The sequence below is a fragment of the Equus caballus genome, chromosome 7 (genome assembly GCF_041296265.1).
Source record: "Equus caballus isolate H_3958 breed thoroughbred chromosome 7, TB-T2T, whole genome shotgun sequence".
NCBI classification, from domain to species: Eukaryota; Metazoa; Chordata; class Mammalia; order Perissodactyla; family Equidae; genus Equus; species Equus caballus.
This window is the reverse complement of record NC_091690.1, coordinates 71230956-71256797: the sequence shown is the minus strand read 5'-3', so window position 1 is coordinate 71256797 and position 25842 is coordinate 71230956. Positions and strand designations below refer to the sequence as shown.

At 47.6% G+C, this 25842-nt stretch overlaps 1 protein-coding gene across 5 annotated transcripts in view; it reads right to left on the bottom strand.

Moving 5' to 3' along the window:
- ARRB1 (arrestin beta 1) overlaps nt 1–9116 on the bottom strand; it is a 76318-nt gene extending 67202 nt beyond the window's left edge. The window contains exon 1 of one of the 5 annotated variants that reach the window (XM_023645714.2): nt 8920–9116. In XM_023645714.2, coding sequence (XP_023501482.1) covers nt 8920–8939 — 20 coding nt within the window. In that variant the 5' untranslated portion in view covers nt 8940–9116. The remainder of the gene's footprint in view (nt 1–8919) is intronic. The other 4 variants (XM_070273287.1, XM_023645711.2, XM_023645713.2 and 1 more) reach the window with 4 other exon arrangements.
- Nucleotides 9117–25842: the final 16726 nt, after the last annotated feature.

The window sequence follows — 25842 nt, the reverse complement described above, 5'->3', positions numbered from 1 at the left end:
CAGTCATGAGGACAGGGCAGGGATAAAGCAGGACAGAGGCCGAGGGCTCACCTGCTGCCTCCAACTGCCTTCCCTTCTGATTCACCTCCAGCAACTCAATCTGCAGCTGGATCAGACCCGCACACACCTGCCGCTGCCCGAAGACAGGGCTGCGAGGCCAAACTATCGGGCAGAGAACACAGCCTGCTGTGTTCGCCCTCTCCCCTTCCAGCTGTAGAAGCGGGAAGGGAAGTGTTCTAGAGACCTTATAGGCCAATGCCTCTCCTACTTCCTGCTTGACACATGGAGAAACTGAGGCCCAAAGAGAAAGACAGCTCGTCCATGCTATCACAGGGACAGTGAACAAGTGGGGTCCCTATCTCCCAGACCAGAGGCCCTGCCCTGGATTCATCTCACTTGGGTGCTGTCCCCAGATAGCACCCTCTCTCATCTGTCTGCCTGCCCGTGTCTCTCTCTTCTCCCTTACCCTCTTTCCCCACTTCCTGCTCCCTTTTTCAGTGGGCCCAAGGTCTGAACCCTCCCTGGATAGCATCTCTCCTCCTCACATCTCTTCTCGGCCTCACCACCCCCTTCCCTCCACTCCTCTGAGCCAAGGAGTAATTCTTGGGTGGTTTAATTAGCTGCTTATGACCGCAGCCTGCTGGATCCAGTGCCCAGAACCCTGTCCCCACTAATTAGGTGGGTTCTGAGTACTTGCCCAACGGGAAACTGATGGGGAGTTCTGTGTTCTGCCATCCGGCCGAGGGAGGGCTCTCCAGCTGCATAAAGAGCTCCTTGATCACGGGTGGGTCATCGGAAGCCATGGTCCTCTCCTCAGGCCAGGTCAAACCACACTGGATATGCTGTAGCCAGGTCCAGATGTCCACCCTAAAGGGGGGCTCCCTACTCTCCCAGGCCACTGCCCAGACCCAGGAAAGGCTCAGTAAATGTCTGAGGATGATGAATGCAAGCGACCTTCTAGGGGCCAGGAAGGGATGGCTCCAGGGCTGGGACACTTATTTGCAAAGTAGGATTTGGACAAGTGAGGATGGCACTCTAGATGGGGGAGCAGCAGAAGCAAAGGCCTAGACACTAGAATGAGCCACCAGTCCCCTTGCCAGGCAGCTCTGGTTTACAGCAAGCTAAAGCGATCATCCAGTGACCTCTGCCCTTTGGGTCACAAAGAATAATCTTACGCCTGTGGCTCTGGGCCACTTTTAGATACTTCAAAATCAGCAATGATTCCTACTGTCCTCACCAACCACTTTGCTCACTCCCCAAGTATATCTTTTCACAGTGAAACACCTACATTCAGCTTCCTTTGCTGAACAAATATTTATGGAGCTCAGTACCATGCCAGGTCTGCACAGGTGCTAAGGACAACAGACCCAGGCCAGGTGCCCTTGGCCTCACACAAGACATCATAAATGTGCAAATAACCAGGACCCACGTAGAGAGGGAGGGATGAATGCAGAGAGAGAGAAAAAAAGAGAGAGAGAAGATGGCAGAAAAAGGTCACAAGGCACTTGGAGGTCGGTGAGGGCTTCCTGGAGGAGGAGGCCACGTGTGATCTGGTCCTTGAAGGACAGGAAGGGCATTTGTAGGTCAGCCTGCCACCTGTGTACTAAGGGCCAACGATAAAACAAGCTTGTGCTGAGTCCTTTGGGGCCTCACAAGTGAGTCAAATAGGGTCCCCTCCTGGGGTAGCTCACAGCCTGGTGAGGGGGCAGACCCAGTAAGAGGTCACCTAAGAGCGACTTCACATACCAGTGCCCTGTGCCAGTCTCCAAGCTGTATCTATTTTAACTCATTTAATCCTCACAACAACCTGTGGTGCAGACACTGCTACTACCCCATTTCACAGACGAGGGAGCTGCAGCGTAGAAGGGGTTAAATAATTGTGGGGAGGTCACCCAGCTGGGAAGTGGCAGAGCTGGCATTTGAAACCAGGAAATCTGGTTCTTCCTAGAACCTACTCACATGTTCATCAGCATCTAGTCTATGCGGATCAGACCACAGAGGAGACTGTGGGCCTTAAGAGGAGGGTGTCCAGGAGGAGGGAACAGCCGGGGCAGAGAGAATGAACCCTCACAGGACCTGCTGGGGACTGCAGGTGCTTTGTGAGGTGGGAGGCTGCTGGAGCGAGGATCAGAGCCTGTGGGCGCAACCCACACCCGCCAGGCCCAGCTCCCCAGCAGTCTCAGTCCCACTGGTCTGTGGCAGAGGCCTGAGCTGCCCAATCCCCCACTTCTTGCCCCCCCAGAAGAAAGGTCAGCCCCAAACCTGCTAGCAGAATACAGGAAAGAGGGGGCTCAGGGAGAAGGGCCTTTCACATGCTGGCTGATTTGACTTCCACGGGGACACCAAGATCGAGAGAGGGTGACTGTCGTGCCGGAGGTCACACAGCAATGAGTAAGCAGAGAGCACGTCTCTGAGACCCTCCTGAGATGGCACATCCCAGCAGTCCATGCCTCACTCCCTCCCCTGGCCCTCTGTCAAAACGCATCCACACCTATTGACCGCATAGGCCAGGGGAAGGGGATGAAGCTGCAAAAGGACCAGGAGGATGAGTTGTGGGGCCAGTGTGGGAGGCAGCTCCTGCTCATCCTGGCTCACACTTGCTCTCTTTCTGGGCTCTGGGTGCACCCTGGAGAGACAGACTCAGACCTTGAGGGAGGAGTCCTGCCTCCTGCTGGCCTGACATCGGCCACAGCACCTGGCCTTGCTCCAGACTCTTTAGACCAACAGAGAGATCCCTCTCCAGGTACAGGAGGGCCCACCAGGCCAGCTGTGGTCTTGGCTGGGCCAGCCCAGCCCCAGGCAGAGGGAAAGTTGCACAGTGGCTGTGGTGACTTCAGTCACACAGAACTCCAGGGACTTGTCTGGTCCGGTCCCTGGGGCCTGGCCTCCTGGGGGCCTCATCTGCCACAAGGTCTCCTGGGAAGGAACAAGCAGTTCTTCTGAAGCAGGACTAAAGATGGGGCCAGTCCCAGGAAGGAGGAGGCGTGTCTCCAGAGAGACGACCCTGCCAGGGCCCCTTGGGGAGGGAGAGAGGGGGCTGGGACAAGAGTCCTTTGTTCCTCTCTCAAAAGTAGCCACCCCATCCTGCCCCACCTCCTCTCTTCTACACCCTCTACTAGGACTCAGGCCACCCCTGGGGCAGGACCCATCCTGGACACAGGAGGGAGGGAGGCTGCCCAGGAACCAGTAGAGAGGACACCTGTTCTAGTCCCAGGGTTCGTACTGGAGACAAGAGAACAGGGGAGCCATCCTCGCCTCGGACGCCCCCAGGCTGATGTAGGACATGGCTCTCACCTGCAGGAGCCCATCTGCTGGGGGAGAAGCAGGCTTCGTCTGCGTGAACGCCCTTCTGATAGGGGTGGTCCATCCCCCTCCCGCAGCGCTTCCCGACCTGATGGAGGAGACCACAGCACGGAGTCTAACAGGGGAAACGTGGCTCCCATCCTTAGAATTCCCTGATGGGAAAGACCTAGTTTCAGCATGGAGGGAGCCCCTGAGCTGAGAGCAGAGGCAAGAAAGGAGGAAGCAGCTCAGTCCAGTCGATAAATCCCTGCCGGGCAACTCCCATGAACCAGACCCAGAGGTGGAGAGCGGGCCAGCAAACAGGAAACAGAAATAGCCCCAAACCACTGGGAGCTCACCCATCTGGGAACAAAGGCACCTGGAGCATGAGTAAATGAGGGAGACAGTACCATGAAGCCCACCCACCCCAGCACCCAAGGCCTGCTCGCCACGGCGCCATCTTCCTCTGCAGCCTCAACCCCTCACTCTCCCGCACCTGTACCTACCATCTGCACCTTGGCACAGGGTCTTCCTTCCGTCTAGAACACCTAAGCCTTCCTCATGCCCCCAGACCCAGCTCAGGGGCACCTCATCCAGGAAGCCTTCCCCAAGACCCAGCCTGAGTCAGATGCCCCTCTTGCAGGTGCCAACACACACATGCCTCCCCTGTGACCAGGTCACATTTCCACCATGTCCTTCCTACCCCCCAGCTGAGCCTGACCCACCAGGTTCCCGAACCCACAGCCCCCACCAGCCCCAGCCCAGGGCCTCACACCCATCCTCCCAGAGGCTCACCCCAGCTCCAGACATGGAGAAAAGCAGGTCCTCCTGCTTTGCCCTGATCACTCCACTAAAACCCCTCTCACTGGGTCACCAGCCACTGCCTTCTGGCGAAATCCCAGGGATCTTTCCCAAGCTCGTCCTCTGTTGGTCCTTCCCTGCTTCTTTGGCCCCCAGGACACAGCCTCCCCTGTTTCCTCCCTCCTGTCTCTACCCTCAGGCATTGGTGCTTTCCAAGACCCCAGCTGTCCCTAACCATCCTCTCTCCACAGCCATACCTTCTCCCTGCACCATGTTATCCACATTCCCCAAGTCAACTACTATCTCTAAACCAAAGGCTTTCAAATCCCTGCCTCCCTCCTCCCTCCCTACCCTGAGATGCAGACGCCCCACCTCCATCCCTACCCCGAAATCCACACCCACCATCTCCATCCCCGCCCCAAGATCCAGACCCATCTATGCAGCAGCCTCCCTACATTTTCCTTAACCACTAGTCTGGCTCCCTGCCAAGCTGCGCCCCCCTGCAGGCCTCGGTGAGATGGTCAGCGTGGTCACTCTGGCAGCAGTGGAGGATGGCCTGGCAGAGGCCAGGAGGCCATGCAGGGCATGCTGACTCCTGGCCTGTTGTTCTTCCATTGCAGCAGCCCCAAGGTGTGGCAAGCCCACCACTCAGAACCCATGAACCCATGTCAATAGGAGGCTTCAGCCTCAGGAAAGGGGGCCCAGACTTGGAAGGAAAAGAGCTGCAAAGAAGTCTGAAGCTCAGAGGCCACCCTAGAATCAAAGATAAGAGATGGTGGGTCAGGCTCAACACTTCCGCTCCCAGCAGCCCCACAAGCAGCCCTGGCCAAAGCCACACGACTTCCCCATGTTCCAGCCAAGATGGGTCATACAGAGCTTAACCACCAAGAAAGACAACAGCCAAGGTTCACAGAGAGCTGGTGATTACGTGTCCCCATCACACACCCACTCCTCCCTGCCAAAAAGAAGAGTTCATAAACAGCTGTAGGAAAGGAAATTCCATTCCATCCCACTGCCTCTCAGGAAGTCCCTCCTGTCGTCTAACTCTGATCCTTCCTGTTGCCAATTAAGTTAGAGGGAACAGCAAGAACCAGAAGGGATGTACAACTTGAGAATGGGGCCACCAGGGATGTTGGGGAGGCCAACTGTGAGGCAGACAAGTCCCCGCCTTCCGGGGGAAAGTGTGGAGCAGCAGAAGGGCTTTGTGGGCGGACAGGCTTGGGTTCAGAAGCTCATGGGCTGAATGGCAATGGACAAATTACTGAATCTCTCCTAGTCTGCTTTCCCATCTGTAAAATGGGAACAACACACCCTCCCTTAACAGGATCATTGGGAAAACCAAGTGAGATCGCGCACGTAAACCTCCGACACATTCCAGATGCCCAGCCAGTCAGGCTGCCGGACTCCACCTCCGTATTCCTGTTTCTCAGCTCCATCTTCTCCACAGCCTTAGTTCAGATCTCGCCTTCTCTCGGGCTCCTCCTCAGCCTCCTCGCTGGTCTCCCTGCTTCCAAGCTGGCTCGTCCCATCCACCCTCCTTGCCACTGCCAAAGGCTCCCTCTGAAACGAAAATCGGCTCCATCCCTCCCCTCCCCACACTGCTCTCTGAATCACCATCGCTTCAGGACAGAATCCTCTCCTGAGCTTGACATTCCAGGCTGTCTGATGACTGGCCCGGGTTCACCCTCTAAGTTTCACCCCTCGGCCCCATCCCAAGCCGCAGGCTGCACGTGTTGCTTCATGCCTCCAAGCCTTTGGACGTTCTGCCCCCTCAGCCAGGGATGACGTCCCCAATCCCACCCCCTTGGCTTCTTCATCCTTCTAGATGAAGTGCAGCCGCTCCAATGCCACCTCTTTCCCAGGAAAGCTTCCCTCACCATGCCCCCCGCTGGGACTGGGTTGAGGACTCCTCCTTAGGCCTCCCACAGCACATGTTACCCTGCATTATAGTCATCTGCTCTGTTCCAAATCCTCTGGGGACAGAGTAAAGCCATTCATCTCTGAGCCCCATCCCCTGGCGCTCAGGCTGCATTTGTTGACTGAATTTGGGGCTGCTCCCAGAGCACCTCGTGGGAGCACTCATCATGCTCCGTGCCATGTAACTAGGCCTATCGGGGGCTTTGTCTCATCCCCTCTACCCTCTTGACTCTGGGAGCTCCTACAGGGCAGTGCCAGTTTCTGACATTCTCACTGTCACTTTGATAGGGGCGGTGCAAGTCCAGGCCCAGGGATGTTTGCGATGACTCCGGATCCTCAGAGTATCGCGATGTGCGGTCTCCTCCTCTAAGTCAGAGACAAAGTAGAACCCCACGGCTGATGGAACAACGCAAGGTACAGCCCATTATTGATCTTGCCCTTCGATTCCAAATTACTCAGGAAACCTGTCTGGAAGGGAGAGGGAGGCCTCTTGGGGCTACAAGGGAGATTGAGAGGGAGAGTAGGGCCACCATTGGGTGGAGCTGAGCCAGGCCTGGGCTCCAGGCTTCAGCCAGCACCTCCCGCCCTGCCCAATGAATCCAGTAAACACAAGGAGAGCCCTGAAAATTTTAAGTAGTGTTGATAGCTCCAATATACAGGTGGGAAAACTAAGGTCCAGAAAGGTGAAGACAATGCCCAAGGTCCCGAAGTTCCCCCGGTGAGTTAGAGGCAGACCAGGCGGAGTAACGGAAAAGGCCCTGGTCCCAAACACAGGGTCTCCAACAGGTGCCTGGCTGCTCATGGTGTCCCCAACCTGCTGACGGCTGATTCCAGCAGGGGAGCAGTGACACTCCTCCCCAAGTCACGGGGAGGCAAACCAAGGCCCAAGAGGAGCTGAGTCACCCTGATGGCGAAGCAGCACAGGAGAAGGAAGGAGAAGGACAAAGACTCTCGACTCCCTGCAGGGAGAAAAGTCCAACCTCACTGGGCAGGAGGATCTTGGCTTTGGGGCACACGGACATGGTGGAGGAGAGAGTCACACCTCCTCCTGCTGAGGACACAGACCTGGGTCACGGTGCTGCCCAGCCGGCTGCAATGGGGACTAGCCATCAAGGTGAATGCAGACGCCTCGTGATCTTCCGCAGCCTCCCCCACCTGCCTGGGCCTCCACGCACAGGGCAGGGAGGCAGCGCCTGAGGGTGAGCCATGGAGAAACGGCCCGGGTGGGCTCCAACCTCTCCCCTGCCTCTGACCCCTCTTGACCTTCAGCAAGTCGGGTAACCTCTCTGAGCTCTGGTTCCTCTTCCGGAAAACGGGAAGAGGAAAATTCACCTCCTTGAAGAACTGTCAGGAGGATGGCTGGGAAACAGTTTCTAAACCTTAGAAGCTCAAGTTATCTCTGAGCCTCAATTTCTTCTTCTGGAAAATGGAAATAATCTCTGAAGGACCTTTCTCCTGCTGTTGAGAGAGAGTGTCAGATGGCAGTGGGTGTGAAATCGCTTTGTCAGTGGTCCTGAAACGTGATGACCACAGGGCTGTTAGCTCCACCAGGGAGGGAGCGGGTCTTGCACATTCTTGATCTCCACACTATGCCTAGTACACAGCAGGTGCTCAATAAATAGTTATTGGAAGCAAGGAGAGAGAGAGGAAGGGTGGAGAGAGGGAAGAGAGGAGGAGTGGCGCACAATGAGAGAAGAGGGTCAAGGAAGAAAAAGATGAAAAAGCGGGGTTGCAGAAAGAGTAAGAGGAGGAGACTGAGGGACACGCTTCTATCAGAACTCAGGAAGTGGGCAGAGAAGAGGGGCAGAACCAGGTGACCAGGCTGAGCGCCTGGCCAGGGCTTGTCTTGGGCCCCAGCCCCCTCCCCCTTTTGTCCCAGTTTCCCATTTCAGAGGCACAGCCTCTCCCTCTCTGAGGCAGGGCAGACCCCTAAGAAGACTGGAGCCCCTCTCTCCACCCCCAGCTCCAAAGAGATCCTGGCCACCCCTCACCACCACCCCCCCCCCCCCCCCAGGCCTTGGAGGTCAGAGGAAAAGGAAACAGAGTGGATGGGATGCATTTTTCCCAGGCTCCAGGGGGGACCTCCCACCCTGTGTGATGTGTGTGTGTGTTTCCACTTCTCACTATGTGGGAACTGCAGTCAGTGTGTCAACAGCCCCAGGGTCTGTTAGCTCCTGACCATGGGGTGCCAGGCTGCATGGGCATTAGCCTGATGTGTGTCTGGGGGGTCCGCGTTGGTACGGTCTTGTGGACACTGTGTTGGTGAGGTATGTGCTAGCACAAGCGTTCATGACAGTAAGGGCAACAACGTGTGTGTGCCAGTATCAGTGTTTGTTACAGGGAGTGCAAGTGACAGCGTACGTGTGTGTCAGTGTAGGCCAATATGTGTGTGCTGGCGTGAAGGTGTGTTAGAGTTGGTGTCTGTTGGAGTGTGACCTGCATATGCCAACATGACTGTCAGCAAGAATGGGTGTACTAGTGAGTGTGCAACCGTGTGTCACTGTATGTGACGAACGTGTGGCAGTGTATAACAGGGTATGTGCCAGCATGAGCGTTGCTATGAATGAGTGTGCCCGTGTGTCCACATGAGCGAGTGTATCTGTCAACCTGCCTCCGTGTGTCTCCGCGCCCGCTGGCCAGTGCTGGGTGTCAGCGTGCGTGTGTGAGTGTGTCTCGGCAGCAGCCACGAGCCGCAAGCCAGATGGGGTGGCCCGGTCCTCTCCTCTCGGAACCCCCACCACGGCCCCGCCAGCGACCACAGTGGAGACCTCGGGGACAGGAGAGCTGAGTGCCGGGGCGCCAGGCGTCGGCGGTCCTGGGGGACAGCGATCGCAGAGCCAGGACGTAGCCTCGAATCCCCGCCCGCGCCCTCGCCCAGGTCGCCCCCACGCAGCGGGCCCGGCCGCCGCCCGCACTCACCGTGTCCCTTTGTCGCCCATGGTCCGCGGCGGCCGCAGGGAGGTGCGCGGCGTCAGCTCCCCGGCTGGAAAATCCCCGGCCGGCAGGAGGAGCGCGGGCCGTCGGCTCCTGGCTCCCTGCTCCGCCTCCTCCGCGCGACCGGCCGCCGCCGCCCCCGCCCCCGCCGCGTCCCCGCCCGCCGCGCCGCACAGCACCCAGGCCGCGGCCAGGGGCGTGGAGCCGGGCGGGGAGTGTGCGCGTGTCTGTGCGCGCGAGTCCGTGTGCGCGCGAGTCTGGGTGCGCGCCGCCCAGCGAGCCGCGAGGGCAGGACGGCGGGGCGCGTCAGGGCCTGGAGGCCGGCGTTTGGGGGTCCACACGCGTGCGTGCCCAGCTGTGTGTGTGTGTGTGTGTGTGTGTGTGTGTGTGGTGTACGTGAGGGCGCACGCTGGGGAAGGTGAACGTGCTCGTGTTTGCACGCGAGAGTGTGCCGATGCGGGTGCATGTACACGGGTGTGTGCGATCCAATTAAAAAGTGTATTTGTGTGGATGAGCGGTGTGCACGTCTTTGTGCAGTTGGGCGTGTGTGCAAGCGTGCTCCTTTGTGTGTGAGGGAGGGCGGAAGCCCGCGGTCTGCCCACCCAAGGCCGAGCTCCTGGTGGCGCCCTTGGTGGCGTGGGGGTAGGGGTCGGTGGGAGACGGCGGGTGTCTGGCATGGCCTTCGCCCTATTAGCCACCTTCCCCCACCCCCCTCATCGCCCTTCTGGAGAGAAAACACCCAACAACCCAACAGGGACAGGAAGAAGGGGCGGAGGGGGCAGGAGAAGGCAGCTCCAACGCTGGGGAGCGATGGGGGTGGGAGGCGGACCGGAGGCAGCAGCGGCAGCGGTGGCTGCCGGGAAGAGGAAGCAGTGAGAAGAGATAAGGAAGGGGGCATAGAGCTGGCCTCCTGCGGCCTGGGAGTGTGGCCTGGCAGGGTAGCATAACGGAAGGCGTGCGCACCCAGCTCCACCGCCCGCTGTGGGTGACCCTGGACACCAGCCCTCTCGGAATCAATCTCCACATGCAAAGTGCGATACTAACACCAACTTGCAGAATTGTTTCTATGTGTTTGCTGGCCTCCCCTGAGTGCCTGACACATGGCGGGGGCCCAGTAGATGTTAGCCCATGCCTCTGCAGGCTTCTTGGTGTCCTCAAAATCCTGGCTGGAACTCCGCTTTGTCTGAGGTCCCTTCCTGCCCTGCCGGTAGTGGGAGAGCGTGAGGTCTTTCCGCCCCCTCACTGCTGGGATTTGGTTAATTGGCCCTGATAGGTCCCTAATATTGGTGTATTAATGGGAGGAAAGGAAGCTATCATTTACTCTGATGTGATTGTGGGTCTGTAAACATCTCCTGTAATTATGCTCAGAAGCAGTTACCTATGCTGGTTATATGTAGTTGGGTAATGATGTCCCAGTATAATTACCTAATTATGTCCAGATGGGCGGGTAGTGGAGGAGGAGAGGTGCTGATTGGCAGGCGGGGTAGTCCAGGGTCTGGGCAATGTTGGGAATTAGGAGAATGTGGATTAGGAACCAGAACCTTCCTCCTGGCCTTGGCCTCTCGGCTTCACCCTCATTCCCACAGGGGAAGAAGAAGCCACCTGCTGTTTCTGCTGAGGTCAGGGATCTTGGGAGGAGCACACCAGAGTCCTGCATGTTGACAGGAGGCTCACTGTGTGAACCGGGGAGGACCCTAACCAGGGTGGAGAGGCCAGGTCCCACCGCTTTCTGCACCAGACATGGGTTCAACCCAACCACACGATCTCCAGGGGCTCTCCTCATGATGCCCAAACCACATGGATTTAAAACTTCAGGCAAAGTCATCATTTGATTCAATAAGTATCTGTGGTTAGTTTACTATAAAATAGAATGTTTTAAATGACTTCCAAGTGACACAAGCAGTCTAGCAAGATGCATCAGATGGCTTCAGGTCACCGCTGGCCCCACACGGCTCTTCCCAGCCCAGCGTGGAGAGCAGGGCCCTGACATTCTAGAGACACTGAGCAGGTTGGCAGGCTGTGGAGTCAACACGCAGGATGTCAAGTATGTCCCACTGGCCTATAAACTTCACAAGGGGTGTGTGGTGTGCCGGCACTGCTTGACGCTCACAATTCTGTGAGATAAACGCTCTTTTCCCTTTTTTATAAATGAGCAAACTTATAGTCAGAGAAGCTAAGTAGTGTGCCCAAATTCACTCCCTCCTCTGGACCCTGGCCTCTGCCCGCCCCTCCTCAGGCCCTCCCCAAAGGGAAGCTAATACGTAGTAGAGCCAGGACTTGGCCATTGATTCACTCTCCATTCAATAACTGTTTTATTGAATGTCCCAATACATGGTGCCAGGAACTTACCAATATAAGTGATCAATAGGACAAGCAGAACTGTCATTCCAGTGAGGGACCTAGGATGGGGGAAGAGGAGGTAAGGGGATATTTTTGCTTTACTTGTCAGGCTCTTCAGACAACATAGTTATGTAGTGCTAGTATAATTAAAATTAATAAAAATGGAGGCCAGCCCTGTGGTGTAGTGGTTAAGTTTGGCTTGCTCCACTTTGGCAGCCTGGGTTCATGGGTTCCGATTCCAGGCACAGACCTAGGCCACTTGTTGGCCATGCTGTGGTGGCAACCCACCTATAAAGTAGAGGAAGATTGGCACAGATGTTAGCTCAGGGCTAATCTTCTTCAAGCAAAAAAAAAAAGAGGAAGATTGGGAACAAATGTTAGCTCAGGGCTAATCTTCCTCAGCAAAAAAAAATTAATAAAAATGTAAAAGTAGTCATGTTGAGGAGACTTTTATAATATAAACAATCTAATTGCAGGCAGTAATAATCGTTATGAGGGAAATAAAACAGTGATGAAGCAAAGAATAATGGGGCAAGTATACTCAGAAAAAGGCTCTTCGAGGAGATGACCTCGGGGCTGAGACCTGCAGGTGAGGACCCAACGATGTTGGTGTGTGGGCAGAGCTGCCCAGGTGGAGGGAGCAGCGAGGGCAGAAGCTGGGCCTTTCTGAAGCCCAGGAACGAGGACAGGGTGCCTGGGTTTGCGTGAACAGGGAAGGCATGGTGCAGATAATGCAGGGCTTGTGGTCAGGGCTGAGGAGTTTCGGGAGGCCCTGGAGGATTTAGGAGATGAGTAGCCGTACCTGCTTTCCATTTTTAAAGGTCACGCTGGCTGTTGGATGGAGATGTCTTGGAACGGGACGAGATTAGAGGCAGAGCATCCCATTGTCGCGGCAGGCAAGAGAGCAGATGGTGGTTTGGACTAGGGTGGTGGCATGAAATGAGAAGTAAGGGGGTCCGTAGATATATAAGAAAGAGCCAACAGCACCTGCTGAGGGACAGACTGTGGGCAGTGAAGGATCTAGGGTTACTCTGAGGTTTGGGGCACCCTCCAGGCAGGCCACCTCCCCACGCATTTCTCCAAGGGCACTGATGGATGAGAGGACAGGAGGCTCCCTCCTTCCTGTCTCGAACCACTTGTAATACATCCTCCACCTGCAAACCAGAGTGATTCTTCTAAAAAGCAAATCGATTCTACTAGGGAGGCTCGTAGGAGATGGTTATCCCCAACTATGGCCCAGCTGAGGCCAGTCCCATGCTGGAAATGTACCGCTCACAATAATAATTCCTTATCAAAAAAGGGAGAGAGAGAAAGAAAGTATTATTCTTGCTTTATAGATGAGAAAACAAAGGCTCTAAGAGGGAAAGCAGCTAAGCCAAGGACACAGCAAATCAAACGTACAGCTGCAGCTCAAACCTGAAGTCTCCCCTCGCTGGTGGGGTAGCTGCATGTCAGACTGAAGCGCGAGGCAGTGGGTGGCTGGTGGGTGGGGGCGATGAGTCTTCAGCTCCCTGTTCAACAAAGGATGTGAGGCTGACTGATGCCTGCCTTTGAGATGTTAAGGGATAACAGACTAAGGAGCTTCCCTGCCTGGGCCCCAACCAGAAATCTGGGGGTAGTCCTTGCCTCCTCCTTCGTCCCCCTCAATCCAAATCAAGCCAGTCCAAAACATCTACTTCCTAAGTGTCTCCCAGTAAAGCTGGAGAGGTAGGCAGGAGCCAGACCATGCTGAGCCTGGAGGGTCATGTTAACGAATTTGGTCTTTATCCAAAGATCCATGAAGAAGCTTTAAGAGATTTTAAGCAGAGCAGTGACACGCTCACACATGCATTTCGAGACAATGGCTCTGGCTGTTGTGTGAAGAATGGACTGGACATGGGCCTGAGGGGTGAAGAGGGGCGGCCAATTAGGAGGCAGTGTGGCAGTTTAGGCGAGGGATGATAATTGCATTCCAGGAAGAGGACATTCAACAGCTGCACAGCCAGGGAGGACGGAAAGGGCACGACACTTTGGAAGAATTCAGTTGGATCTGTGGCCAAAGCACAGAGCGGGCAGGGGAGGGCTAGAAAGACGGATGGAGACCATATCCTGAGGAAGCAGGCTTACAGATGGGTCAGCCCCCCAGGATGGCAGGAGCTGTTTTAGGTTTGTCTAACAAGGTCTCCAGTTTGCCTAACAAGATTTCATTATGGTGGGATTTAATTTTTTTTTTTTTTGAGGAAGATTAGCCCTGAGCTAACATCTGCTGCCAATCCTCCTCTTTTTGCCAAGGAAGACTGGCCCTGAGCTCACATCCATACCTGTCTTCCTCCACTTTATATGTGGGACGCCTACCACAGCATGGCTTGACAAGCCGTGCCATGTCCGCACCCAGGATCCGAACTGGCAAACCCCAGGCCACCAAAGTGGAATGTGTGTACTTAACCACTGCACCACCGGGTCGACCCCTATGGTGGCATTATTGGTGTTCAACTCTCACTAGGTGGACAATTCAAGGTTCTCATTGTAATCAGGTAACCAATTCTGATTGACTTAGAATAACATACAAAGAATTGATTGGCAGGATATTCAGGTAGCTGCTACTGCTGAATAACGACCATCACAACTCATATACCTACCATTGCTGGCACCAAACCCAGCCCTGTTGCTGCCCCAGACACTGGATATGGCCACTGCCACCTCTGTCACCAGAATGGATTCTTTGCTGACCCAACATCTTTGAATCTATGCATCTGATTCTCTGAGCCTAGTCATGTGCCCTTGCCCGTGTCATGTGACCTTCCCTTGCTGCAAGGACACTGAGAAACTGTGTTGTTGGTGTTTGTGACTTCCATACTGGGAGGCAGGCTTTAACCGACTTCAAGACTCATAGGGTGGAGGATTTCCCAAACTAAGAAGGGAGTTATAGGCTGAGTAGCCAAAAAATACAAATATCTACTTTACTGTGAAATGCAGCTGAGTTACAGTAACCGCTCAGAGCCAGGGGATGATGGGAAGGGACAGATACCCTTACTAACAGAGGCCTTTGCCAGGTTGTCTTAGTATGGTTAGCTTTCTAGAAAAGAGAGACAGTGGTTCTGATTCTAGTAATGGTGAAATATTTTGTATCGGACTAACCCTCCTGCAGATAGCAATATAAACTTTGGACAAAATATAAAAACAGGGATTTGAAGGCACTTGAGAGCAAACAAAAAGAGTTCAAAACTGGACGGGATTTCACTCTCAAAAGATGGGAACCACACTGGATGAAATCTACTTTTATATGCTTTTCCCCTAAGGGCCCTCCTCAGTCTGGGCAGTGTAGGGAAGCTGGAACTCAAGCGTAAACCTTGAGGGAGAAGAAAGCTGCTTGAGGTATTAGGAGAAGGTATTTGGGGGCTGCTAGAATGGCTAGAAATTGAAGGAGGGATCCTGGGAAGGAGGGAGCCATAGAGGGGTTAAGACTTTAAATCTGCATATAGCCTGTCCTTGGGTCCTTGGCTGGCCCCTGACTGTACTTACACAGGGCTGACTCCCGGTGGAAAGCAGTAGTCAGAAAGCCAAAAGAACTAAGCAGAGATTTCAGATGTTTTCCACCACAAGAGAGGTAAGTTTAGGTCTCCCCAAGTCATAGTGACTTAGCAGACACCTCGGGCTTTCCACTGAAATCTCAGAAGTGCCATACCTTAACAATAAAGACTGTATCCCAAGACTAAGGATTTGGGCCCAAGATTAAAGGTAAAATAGACAAAATAGCCAACAATGGAAACAATCTAAATATGGTAGACAAAATGCAGTATATCCAAACAGAGGACAGCCATTCAACAATTAAAAGAAACTAAATGGTTACTAAAACTGGTACATGTTATGACATGATGATCTTCAAAAACATGCTATGTGAAAAAAGCCAAGCACAAGAGACCATATTTCGTATGATTCCATTTATGGGAAATGTCCAGAAAAGGTAAATATATAGAGATAGAAAGTAGATTAATAGCTGCCTGGGACAGGGATGAGAAGGGAAGAAATGGAGATTGAGAGTAAATGGTCACGAGAGATCTTATTGGAGTGAAGGAAATGTTCTAAAACTTGGTAAATTTGTTAAAAAGAATCATTGAATTGTACACTTGAAATTATGAATTATATGATATGCCTATATGTAAAAGATACCTCAATAAAGGTATATTTTTTAAAACTAAGTGATAAAATCAACAGTAACTATTTAAACATCAAACCATGAATTGTAACTTTTTTTTTTCAGATCATCCCCAAAAGGGTAGTTAATTAAGAGGAAGAGATAAATTTCAAATAGAAGTGATGTATGTTCTCTTAGATTTCTCAACAGTTCAATCAATGAATAGGAGTTATTCAATTATTCCTAATGAATAGGAGGAATTAAATTAATGAGTAGTTTGAATTATCAAGCTAACACATTGAAACTTTTTAAAATATTTTCCTGATTGGACATAAAATACTGACATTGATGAAGATAACATAAAACTCATGACAGGACATTACAGAGAGGTCCTCAATGACAACCTAATTAAAGAATAAAAGAGTATTTGATTAGTCACCATATAAAAAAAATATTTTTTAAAAAGGTCTGAAATCTTCTTATAGCTCATATATGAAAGAAACATTAAATTTTTGTACCAAATTTGACAACAACCTTGAAATGTTATGTGACATTACCAGTAACAGATGTTAAAGGTCAAAGAAACTTTTCTAAACTATTAATGATAAAAAATTAATAAAAAGTGAAACAGATCTGCCTTAACAAAGCATAAAATCAAGCTTCCACAGTTCAAGTCAATCAGCCAGTAACTTAACTATCTTCTAGAACAAAAATCAATACCCTCCATATGAAGATGGCAAAGTCTAGAGTCTTCACAGCATGTCATCTATAACATCGAGTATAAAAATAAAAATTACCAGACGTGAAGAAAAAACAAAAAACAAAACAGAAAAATATAACCCATAGTCAAGGAAAAAAGCAGTGAAGAGAAACAGAATCCAAGATAACCCAGATGTTGGAATTATCAAACAAGAATTTTAAGCCAGCTATTATAAATATGTTCAAGGGCTTAAAGGAAAATATGTTCCTAATGAGTGAACAGATGGGTAAATTTCAGCACAGAAAAGGGAAAAAATAAAAAAGAACCAACTGGAAAATTTAGAGCTCAAACTACAATATTTGAAACAAAAAATCCACTGATTGGGCTTACTTATGATTGGTGGTAGGGAAAGAAAGAGTGAATGACCTTGAAGATAGGTGTAAATCATCCAATTTGAAGAATAAAGAGAAAAAAAGATTGCCTCATTCACTCGTGGACAAAATCATGTAGTTTCAGTCCCAGAAAAAGAAGTGACACGTCACCAAAGACGATATACAGATGGCAAGTAAGTATATGAAAATATACTTCACAGCGTTTGTCATCAGGGAAATGCCAATTACAGCAGCAATGAGATACTACTGCACATCTATTAAAAGGGACAAAATCTGAAACACTGACGACACCAAATGCTGATGAGGATGTGGAGAAACAGGGACTCTTATTCATAACCGGTAAGAATGGAAAATCGTATAGCCATTTGGAAGACAGTTTGATGATTTCTTACAAAACTAAACATACTTTTACCAGATGATCCAGCAATTGTGCTTCTTGGTATTCACCCAAATGTTTTGAAAACTTAAATCCATGCAAGAACCTGCACCCAAAGGTTTATAGCAACTTTATTCATAATTGCCAAAACTTGGAAATAACCAAGATGTCTTGCAGTACACGAATGGATAAATAAGCTGTGGTACATCCAGACAGTGGAATATTATTCAGTGTTAAAAACAAATAAGCTACTAAGACAGGAAAAGACATGGAGGAACCTTAAATGCATATTACAAAGCGAAAGAAGCAAATCTGAAAAGGCTACATACATATAATTCCATACTATATGGCATTCTGGAAAAGGCAAAACAATGGAGACAGTAAAAAGACTGGTGGTTGCTAAGCATTGAGGGCCCGGGGAGGATGGATAGGTGAGCACAGATGATTTTTAGAGCAGTGAAAATACTCTGTATGTATAGACTGTGGGTGATTATGATATGGCAATGTATGTTCATCAATTGTAACAAATATACTCCTCTGGTGGGGGATATTGATAGTAGGGGAGGCCACGCGTGTGTAGGGGTAGGGGCTAAAAGGAAATGTCTGTGCCTTCCTTTCAATTTTGCTGTGAACCTAAAATTGCTCTAATAAAATGTTAAAAACAATTTTTTTCGAAGAAGTGAGAATGGAGCAGAAAAAATTTGAGTAAATAATGACTGAGAATTTCACAAATTTGATGAAAAACATCAACTTATAGATCCAAAGAGCTCATCAAAATCCAAGGAGGATAAACACAAAGAAACAACATCTAAGTGCATCATAGTCAAACTGCAGAAAACTAAAGACGAAGAGAAATCTTGAAAGAGGCCAGAGAACAAAAGACACGTTACAAACAGGACTATATGCAGAGAAGCAGAACAAATGAGAGTTGATTTATCTAAAATAACAGAGGCCAGAAGACAATGGAATAACATCTTTAAAGTGCTGAAAGGGAAAAACAAACAGACAGTCAACCCAGAATTCTATATCTGGCAAAAATATCGTTCAAAAAATGAAAATGAAATAAAGATGTTTTCAGGTAAATGCAAGCAGATGAGGCTGGCCTGGTGGCGTAGCGGTTAAGTGCGCACATTCCACTTCAGGGACCCGGGGTTCACTGGTTTGGATCCCGGGTACGGACATGGCACCGCTCATCAAGCCATGCTGTGGTAGGCATCCCACATATAAAGTAGAGGAAGATGGGCATGGATGTTAGCTCAGGGCCAGTCTTCCTCAGCAAAAAGAGGAGGATTGGCAGCAGATGTTAGTTCAGGGTTAATCTTCCTCAAAAAATAAATAAATAAATAAATGAAAGCAGAGAGTATTCATCACCAGCAGAGCTGCAGTACAAGAAATGCTAAAGTTCTTCATGCTGACAGAAAATGACACCAGTGGAAAGTTAGATCTTGAGAAAAGAATGAAGACCACGGGAAATGGTAAATATATGGACAAACAGAATGCATTCTTTCCTTTTAACTGGCTGTTAAACACAAACATAACAGCATTTTCTTACAGGGTTTTAATGCATGTAGAAGTGAAATCTGTGACAACGATAGAACAACAGTAGGACACAGAGGACGGGGGTAATGAAATTCTGTTGTCTCAGGGTGCGTATACTGTATTCTAAGTAGACTGTAATAAGGATGCATATTGGAATCCCTAGGGCAACCACTTACAAATTGAAAGGAAATCAATTAGCCCTGGGGCCTCTGAGACTTCAGCCACTACTTCCGCCTCCCCCGATTGGACACTCGTTTTGAAGGGGGCCCCTTGTGCCGTGATAAATAGGCTGTGGTAGTTCATTATGTTCTGGATGCTTTCCCTGCCCATCCCGTCCCTCCACTTTGATCCTTCTGTCGTCACCCCCAAGACACCTTTTACAGTTCTAACTCAGTATCAGCATCTGCTTCTTGGAGGACCAACAGACTCCCCCCATGGAGTGCACACAGTATGGCTCTTGTACACACAGTTCAAAAGCAGGCAGAAACCACGGGGATAGGGCAGAAGCAAAGTAATTCCTTGGGGGGCGATATTGACTGCAAGGGGCCCAAGAAATCCTTCTGGGGTTGGGGACACATCCTACATCTAGATCTGGCTGTGGTTGTGTTTATTCAGTCAATAAACACTCACTGAGAAAAAAAAGTAAATAAATTAAAATGAAGTATTAAAAATATTTGATTAACCCAAAAGAAGACAGGAAAGGAGAAACAGAAGAACAAAAAAGAGATGGGACAAAAGAAGAAAACAAATAGCAAAATGGTAGACCTAAATCCTGACATATAAAAAAATTATATTAAATATAAAGGGGGTCAGCTAGGTGACTCAGCGGTTAAGTTTGTATGTTCTGCTTTGGTGGCTCGGGGTTCGCAGGTTCAGATCCCGGGTCTGGACGTACACGGCGCTTGTCAAGCCATGCTATGGCAGGCGTCCCACATATAAAGTAGAGGAAGATGGGCATGGATGTTAGCTCAGGGCCAGTCTTCCTCAGCAAAAAAGAGGAGGATTAGTGGTGGATGTTAGCTCAGGGCTGATCTTCCTAAAAATAAATGAATAAATAAATAAAATATAAATGGAATAAACATTCCAATTAAAAGAATAAAAAAGTAAGATCCAACTATACGCTGCCTTCAAGAGATACACTTTAAATATAAAAACACAGATGTATAGAAAATAGAGGGCTCAGAAAAGATATACGATGAAAACTGTGAGCATAAGAAAGCTAATTTAGTTATATTAACGTCAGAGAAAGTACACTTCAAGATAAGATTATTATCTGAATAAAGAAGGTCATTCCATAATGATAAAAGGATCAATTGATCTGGAAGATATAACAACCCTAAATGGGTATGCACTTAATAAAAGAGCTGCAAAATACGTGAAGGAACAACTGACAGAACTAAACAGAGAAATAGGCAAACTCACAGTTATGTTGGAGATTCATCCCTCTTTCAGTAAATCAGAACATTTAGGAGCTGGCCCCAGGGCTGAGTGGTTAAGTTCGTGCCCTTGGGTTCGGTGGCCCAGGGTTTCGCCAGTTTGGATCCTGCGTGCGGACATGGCCCTGCTCGTCAGGCCACGCTGAGGCGACGTCCCACATAGCAGAACTAGAAGGACCCAAACTAAAGATGTACAACTATGTACCAGGGGGCTTTGGGAGAAAAAGGAAAAATAAAATCATAAAAAAAAAAAAGAACATTTAGATAAGCATAAATAAAATTCCAAAAGATTTGAACAATACTGTCAACCATCTTCACCCAACTGACAATCATAGAATTATACAACCAACAATTGCAGAATACACATGCTTTTAAAGTACACATAGAATATGCACCAAGATGAATTGAATGCTGAGCCGTTAAAAAAAAACGAAATAAATGTCAAAAGAGAGAATTCTTACAGAGTACATTCTCTGAATACAGCATAATTCAGTTAGAAATCATTAAAATTAAGAGATCTAGGACTTTACATATTTAGAAATTTAAAAGCAGACTTATAAATTGCCTATTGGTCAGAGAAGGAATCATAAGGAAAATTAGAAATTATTTTTAAATGAATGGTAAAGAAAATGCAACAATAGGGGGCCACCCGGCCCTGTGGCCCAGTGGTTAAAGCTCTGCTCGCTCGGCTCTGGCGGCCCGGGTTTGCTGGTTCGGATTCCAGGCGTGGACCTGCTACACTCATTGGCCACGCTGTGGAGGCATCCCACATACAACACAGAGCAAGACCGGCACAGATATTAGCTCGGGGGGAGCCTTCTTCACAAAGATAAACAAATAAATAAAATAAGTTCCTTTGTTTCTTTAAAAAAAAACGAAAATGCAACATATAAACATTTGTGAGATGTAGTGAAGCAGTGCTTTGTGGGAAATGTGCATTTTCTATGTTTATAGTAGAAAGGACAGAAGGTTTAGATCAATCATCTAAATTTCTACCTTCAGAATCAAGACAACAAAGAGCAGATTAAATCCAAAGAAAGTGGAAGAAAGGAAATAAGATAAACTATAAGTCAATGAAATAAAAAGATAGAGAACATCAACAAAGCCAAAAAGCAGTACTGTAAAAAACAAAATAATAAGATTATTAAATCCCTATAAATCTGATTTTTTTAAGTAAGTACAAGTTACTAACATCAAGAATGAAAATGAGATTATCATGCAGATTCTACAGACATAATATGGATGATAAGGGAAATTATGAACAACTTTATGCCAATAAATTCAACAACTTAGATGAAATAGTAAATTCCTTGAAAGACACAAATTACCAAAATGGATACAAAAAGAATAGAAAATCTGAATTCATAATCAAATCTGATTTCATTATCAAAAACCTCGTCACAAAGAAACTCCACGTCTAAAGGATTTCAAAGCTGAATTATAAAAAAGATTTAAGGAAGAAGTAATACCAATCTTACACAAACGTGCTCAGAAAATAAAGGAAGGGACACTTCCCAACTTGTTTTCTATGGCCAGAATAATCCTGATGCCAACACCTCCAAAAGACATTACAAGAAAAAAACAAAAACTATAAATAAATAGTATTCCACTTGAACCTAGATGTAAAAAAAATCCGAAACGAAGTATCAGCAAATTGAATCCAGCCATAGATGAAAGACACAATATGTTATGACCAAGTGGGATTTATCTCGGGATATAAGGTTGTCTTCCCATTCTAAAATCAGTGTAATTTACTGCCTTAATAGATTAAAGGAGAAGAGCCAGATGACTTTGCCAATAGATGCAGAAAAAAGCATTTGTCAAAATTCAATACTCATTCATGATAAGAAAAACTCTCACTCAGCAAGTTAGCAATAAAAGGACGCTTCCTGAGCTTAACAAGGGGAAACTACGAAAAGCCTACAACTAACGTGATACTTAAAGCTGAAATATTGAACACTTTCCCCTTAAGATCAGGAATAAGGAAAGGACCTCAGTTCTCACCACTTCTATTTAACATGATCCCAGAGATCCTAGTCATTGCAATAAGGAATAAAAAGAAATAAAATGCACAAAGATTGGAAAGAAATAAGTAGAACTGTCTATATTTGCAGATGACATGAGTGTTAACATGGAAAATACTAAGGAATGTACAAACAACTACTAGCATTAATAAGTGAAGTCAACATATAAAAAATCAGTTGTGTTTCTATATACTAGCAGGAAAGAACTGAAAATGAAATTAAGAATTCTATTTACAAGAGCATCAAAAAACATAAAATACTTAAGAATAAATTTAACAAGACACGCGAGACCTTTACACTGAAAATTATAAAACATTGTTGAGAGAAATCAAAGGAGATCCAAATAAATGAAGAAATATACCAAGTTCAGGGTGTGAAAGACTCAATACTGGGCTGTTATTTTCCCAAAATCAATCTATAAATTCAATACAATCCCAATCAAAATCCCAATAAGCTTTTCTTCTTAGCAGACATTTATATGAAAAATTTATATGGAAATAGCTAAATCAATCTTGGGAGGGAAAAAAAAAGACAAGTTGGAAGACCCATACTACGTGATTTCAAAAGTTAATATCAATCTACAATCATGAAGACAGAATGGGACTGGTGTAAGGATAGGCAAATAGATATCCACATCCTCAGCCCCAAAACAGGGTCTGGAGCTCAGCAAGTGCAAGGCAAATTGCTGGATGAATGAACGTGCTGAAGGAGCAAAGCGGCCGGGCCTCTGGGAACACCCCTACGCCCGAGGTGGGCCGTTTTCTGCAGCCACAACCCTGCACACACGCACCTCATCCAGGCCCGTCATGTTCCCTCCCACCCCGCACCTTCTATCAACCACCAACCATCATGTTTCTGTATTCGACATTTACATACATTTAAATTATTTCTATAAAATGCAACTTTTTTTTTTTTTTTTTTGAGGAAGATTAGCCCTGAGCTAACTACTGCCAGTCCTCCTCTTTTTGCTGAGGAAGCCTGGCTCTGAGCTAACATCCGTGCCCATCTTCCTCTAGTTTATACGTGGGACGCCTACCACAGCATGGCTGCCAAGCAGTGCCATGGCCGCACCCGGGATCCGAACCAGCGAACCCCGGGCCACCAAGAAGCAGAACGTGCGAACTTAACCGCTGCGCCACCGGGCCAGCCCCTAAAATGCAACTTTTATAAAAGTAATACTTTGGTTTTTTGAAACGCTCGATACAGAACATTACTAAGGGAAAACTCAGACTTGCTCCAGCCCAGCCCAGCCCACCCGGCCCTACATCCCCTCTCTAAAGGAAACCAGTCACCTTTTCTGCTTTGAGAAGTGGTGGCTTTCACCCCAAATCTGACTAACATGCATATACTTCCATTTCCTGGTTTAGCAACTGGATTAATATTTCTTGACTCCCCTCATGAAAAAATGAAGAAATCTGCTCACTTACACTGCTGCTCATCTTCCAATTTCTTCCACTTTGTGTTAGTTTATTCTTCTATTGGTTGCTCCTTCAAGCTCAATAACCATTTAAAGCCCTTGTTTCCAGTGCGTCCGCTTTAGCTCTTCTCATGGTTTCTACTACGTAAGATGAAGAGCTCAGCGCCCGTGCCCCAGTTCACCCCTCCCCCACCCCAGCCTGCCCACTCTGACACTTACACTACTACTTTTACGGTGCCAAGAGTTATCACATTTACAAATGTTCTGTACCTGTAATTAAGTCTTTGGTGCTGAATCTAGAAAGTAATTCTGAGCATGTAAATCCAATAAATTTACAACATTATGATTAGAAATAAATTCTAACTTGAGATTCTATTGGGTCCACAAAACAAAAAAGGGCTCCTAATAAAATAGAATTAATCAGAAAACATGAAAGAGTTCTGGGAAATGAAAAATACGATTGCCGAAATAAAAAAATATCATGTGAAAGTCTGGAAGCTAATGCTAGAAAGTAAGGAAGCGCTTAGATAAATCAGGATGGGGTATGTCAAAGGGACACAAGAACCTGCCTGAAAGAGCTCTCAGGAGCCAAAGCTGGGACAATTTGAGCAACAAAATAAATAGTGGAGTACTGAAGTATAAACCCAAAGTATAAGATAAATATACATGAGTCCATGCCAATCTAAATAAACGACTGAATAAATAAATACACTGCGAGAAGGAACAAATCTTCCTTACAGAGAATTCGAGATAACATATGTAGCTACTCTGCCCTCCAGATGGAGCTTACTTGGCTCTCCCCCCGTGAACGTGTGCTGGACTCGGTGACTCACGTCTAAAGAATAGAGAATGGAAAGGGAAAAAATAGCAACTTTACAGTGGAACAATCAGACAAAGGCTGTGATCAGTGATCAAGGGCACTGTCACCAGCTGATGTCATGCGATGAGAGGGGCACTTCACTTTTATGGTGTTCTCCCCCAAAACACCTCATCCCAGTCTAATCATGAGAAAAAATCCAAACTGAGGGATGTTCTACAAAATACTTGAGTAGTACTCTTCAAAACTGACAATGATTTAAAAAAAAAAAAAAAAAGACAAAAAACAAGGAAAGAATGAGAAACTGTCACATTGTAGACACAGGAGATATTATGACTAAGTACAATGTGGTACACTGGATTGGGTCCTGGAACAGAAAAAAGATGTTAGTGGAAAAACTGTTGAAATTCTGATCAAATCTGAAGTTTCGGTAACGGTAATATATGAATGTTCGTTTCTTCATTGGGAGGTACTATGGTTACGTAGGATGCTAATGTGAGAGGAAACTGGGTGAAGGGCATATGGGAACTGTCTGCAGTATCTTTGCAACTTCTCTATAAATCTAAAATTATTCAAAATAAAAAATTTACTTAAAAAATGTCTAGAAGCAAAAGTCATGGAATTCTCCAAGAATACAGAGACAAAAAAGAATTTATTTAAATGAATGGGACAAAAGTTGAGTCATAAAGGATCAATTCAAGAGGCCTGTTATCTGTGTGATGAGAATTCCGGAGAGAAGAGGGAAAAGAGAGGCAAGAAAATAATCGGAGAAGAAATAGAAAAATATTTCTGAACAGCAACCCAAAAAAAAAGAGATGAGTCTTTGGATTAAAAGTGCCCATTGAATGCTGGGCAGAATCAAAGAAAAGAACGTGCCTGCCTCGGGCCTCGTGAGGTTTCAGAAAGCCTAAAGCTTCTGGAAACTGAAAGCAAATAAACAGATTATCAATAAGGGAATAAAGATCAAATTAGCATAGGGCTTCTCTGAAGATAGAAACTATGAAATAAGGGCCTGCAAAGTTCTGAAGGAAAATGTTCTTGAAGCAGCCAAACTCAAAAACAAGTGTAGGGGCAAAGTCGACTTGTGAGGATGAATAAAGTTCAGTTCCCATGCACTCTTGCTGAAAAGAATTACTTGAGCTTCTGCTCCAGGAAAACACAAAAGGAAAGATATAATGGGGTGCTTTTTAAAAATTGTTTTATTGTTTGTATACATACTTCCCTTTTTTTTTCCAGGGAAGATTAGCCCTGAGCTACCATCTGTGCCCATCTTCCTCTACTTTATGTGTGGGATGTCTACCGCAGTGTGGCTTGATAAGCGGTATATAGGTCCATGCCCGGGATCAGAACTGGCAAACCCAGGCTGCCGACCCAGAGTGTGCAAATGTAACCACTGTGCCACTGGGTGGGCCCTGTATACATACTTCTGAGTGCAAATTACTTTCATCTAAGTCATGTGAGACATTCTTGGTAACATTAAAATTGGCTAATTCAGAAAAAATTTCACTTCATCAATAAACACCACAAAATCAGGCTTTTATGTTATGCTTTTATTGTATATAGTTTGTTTTCATTTCTTTCTTTTTTTTTCCAATTATTTTATTGAGGTCATAATGGTTTACAACATTGTGTAATTTCAGGTGTACATTATTATTTATCAGTTTCTGTATAGACTGCGTCGTGCTCACCACCAATCTTCCAATTTTTATCCATCACCGCATATATGTGCCCCTTTACCTCTTTCACTCCCCAC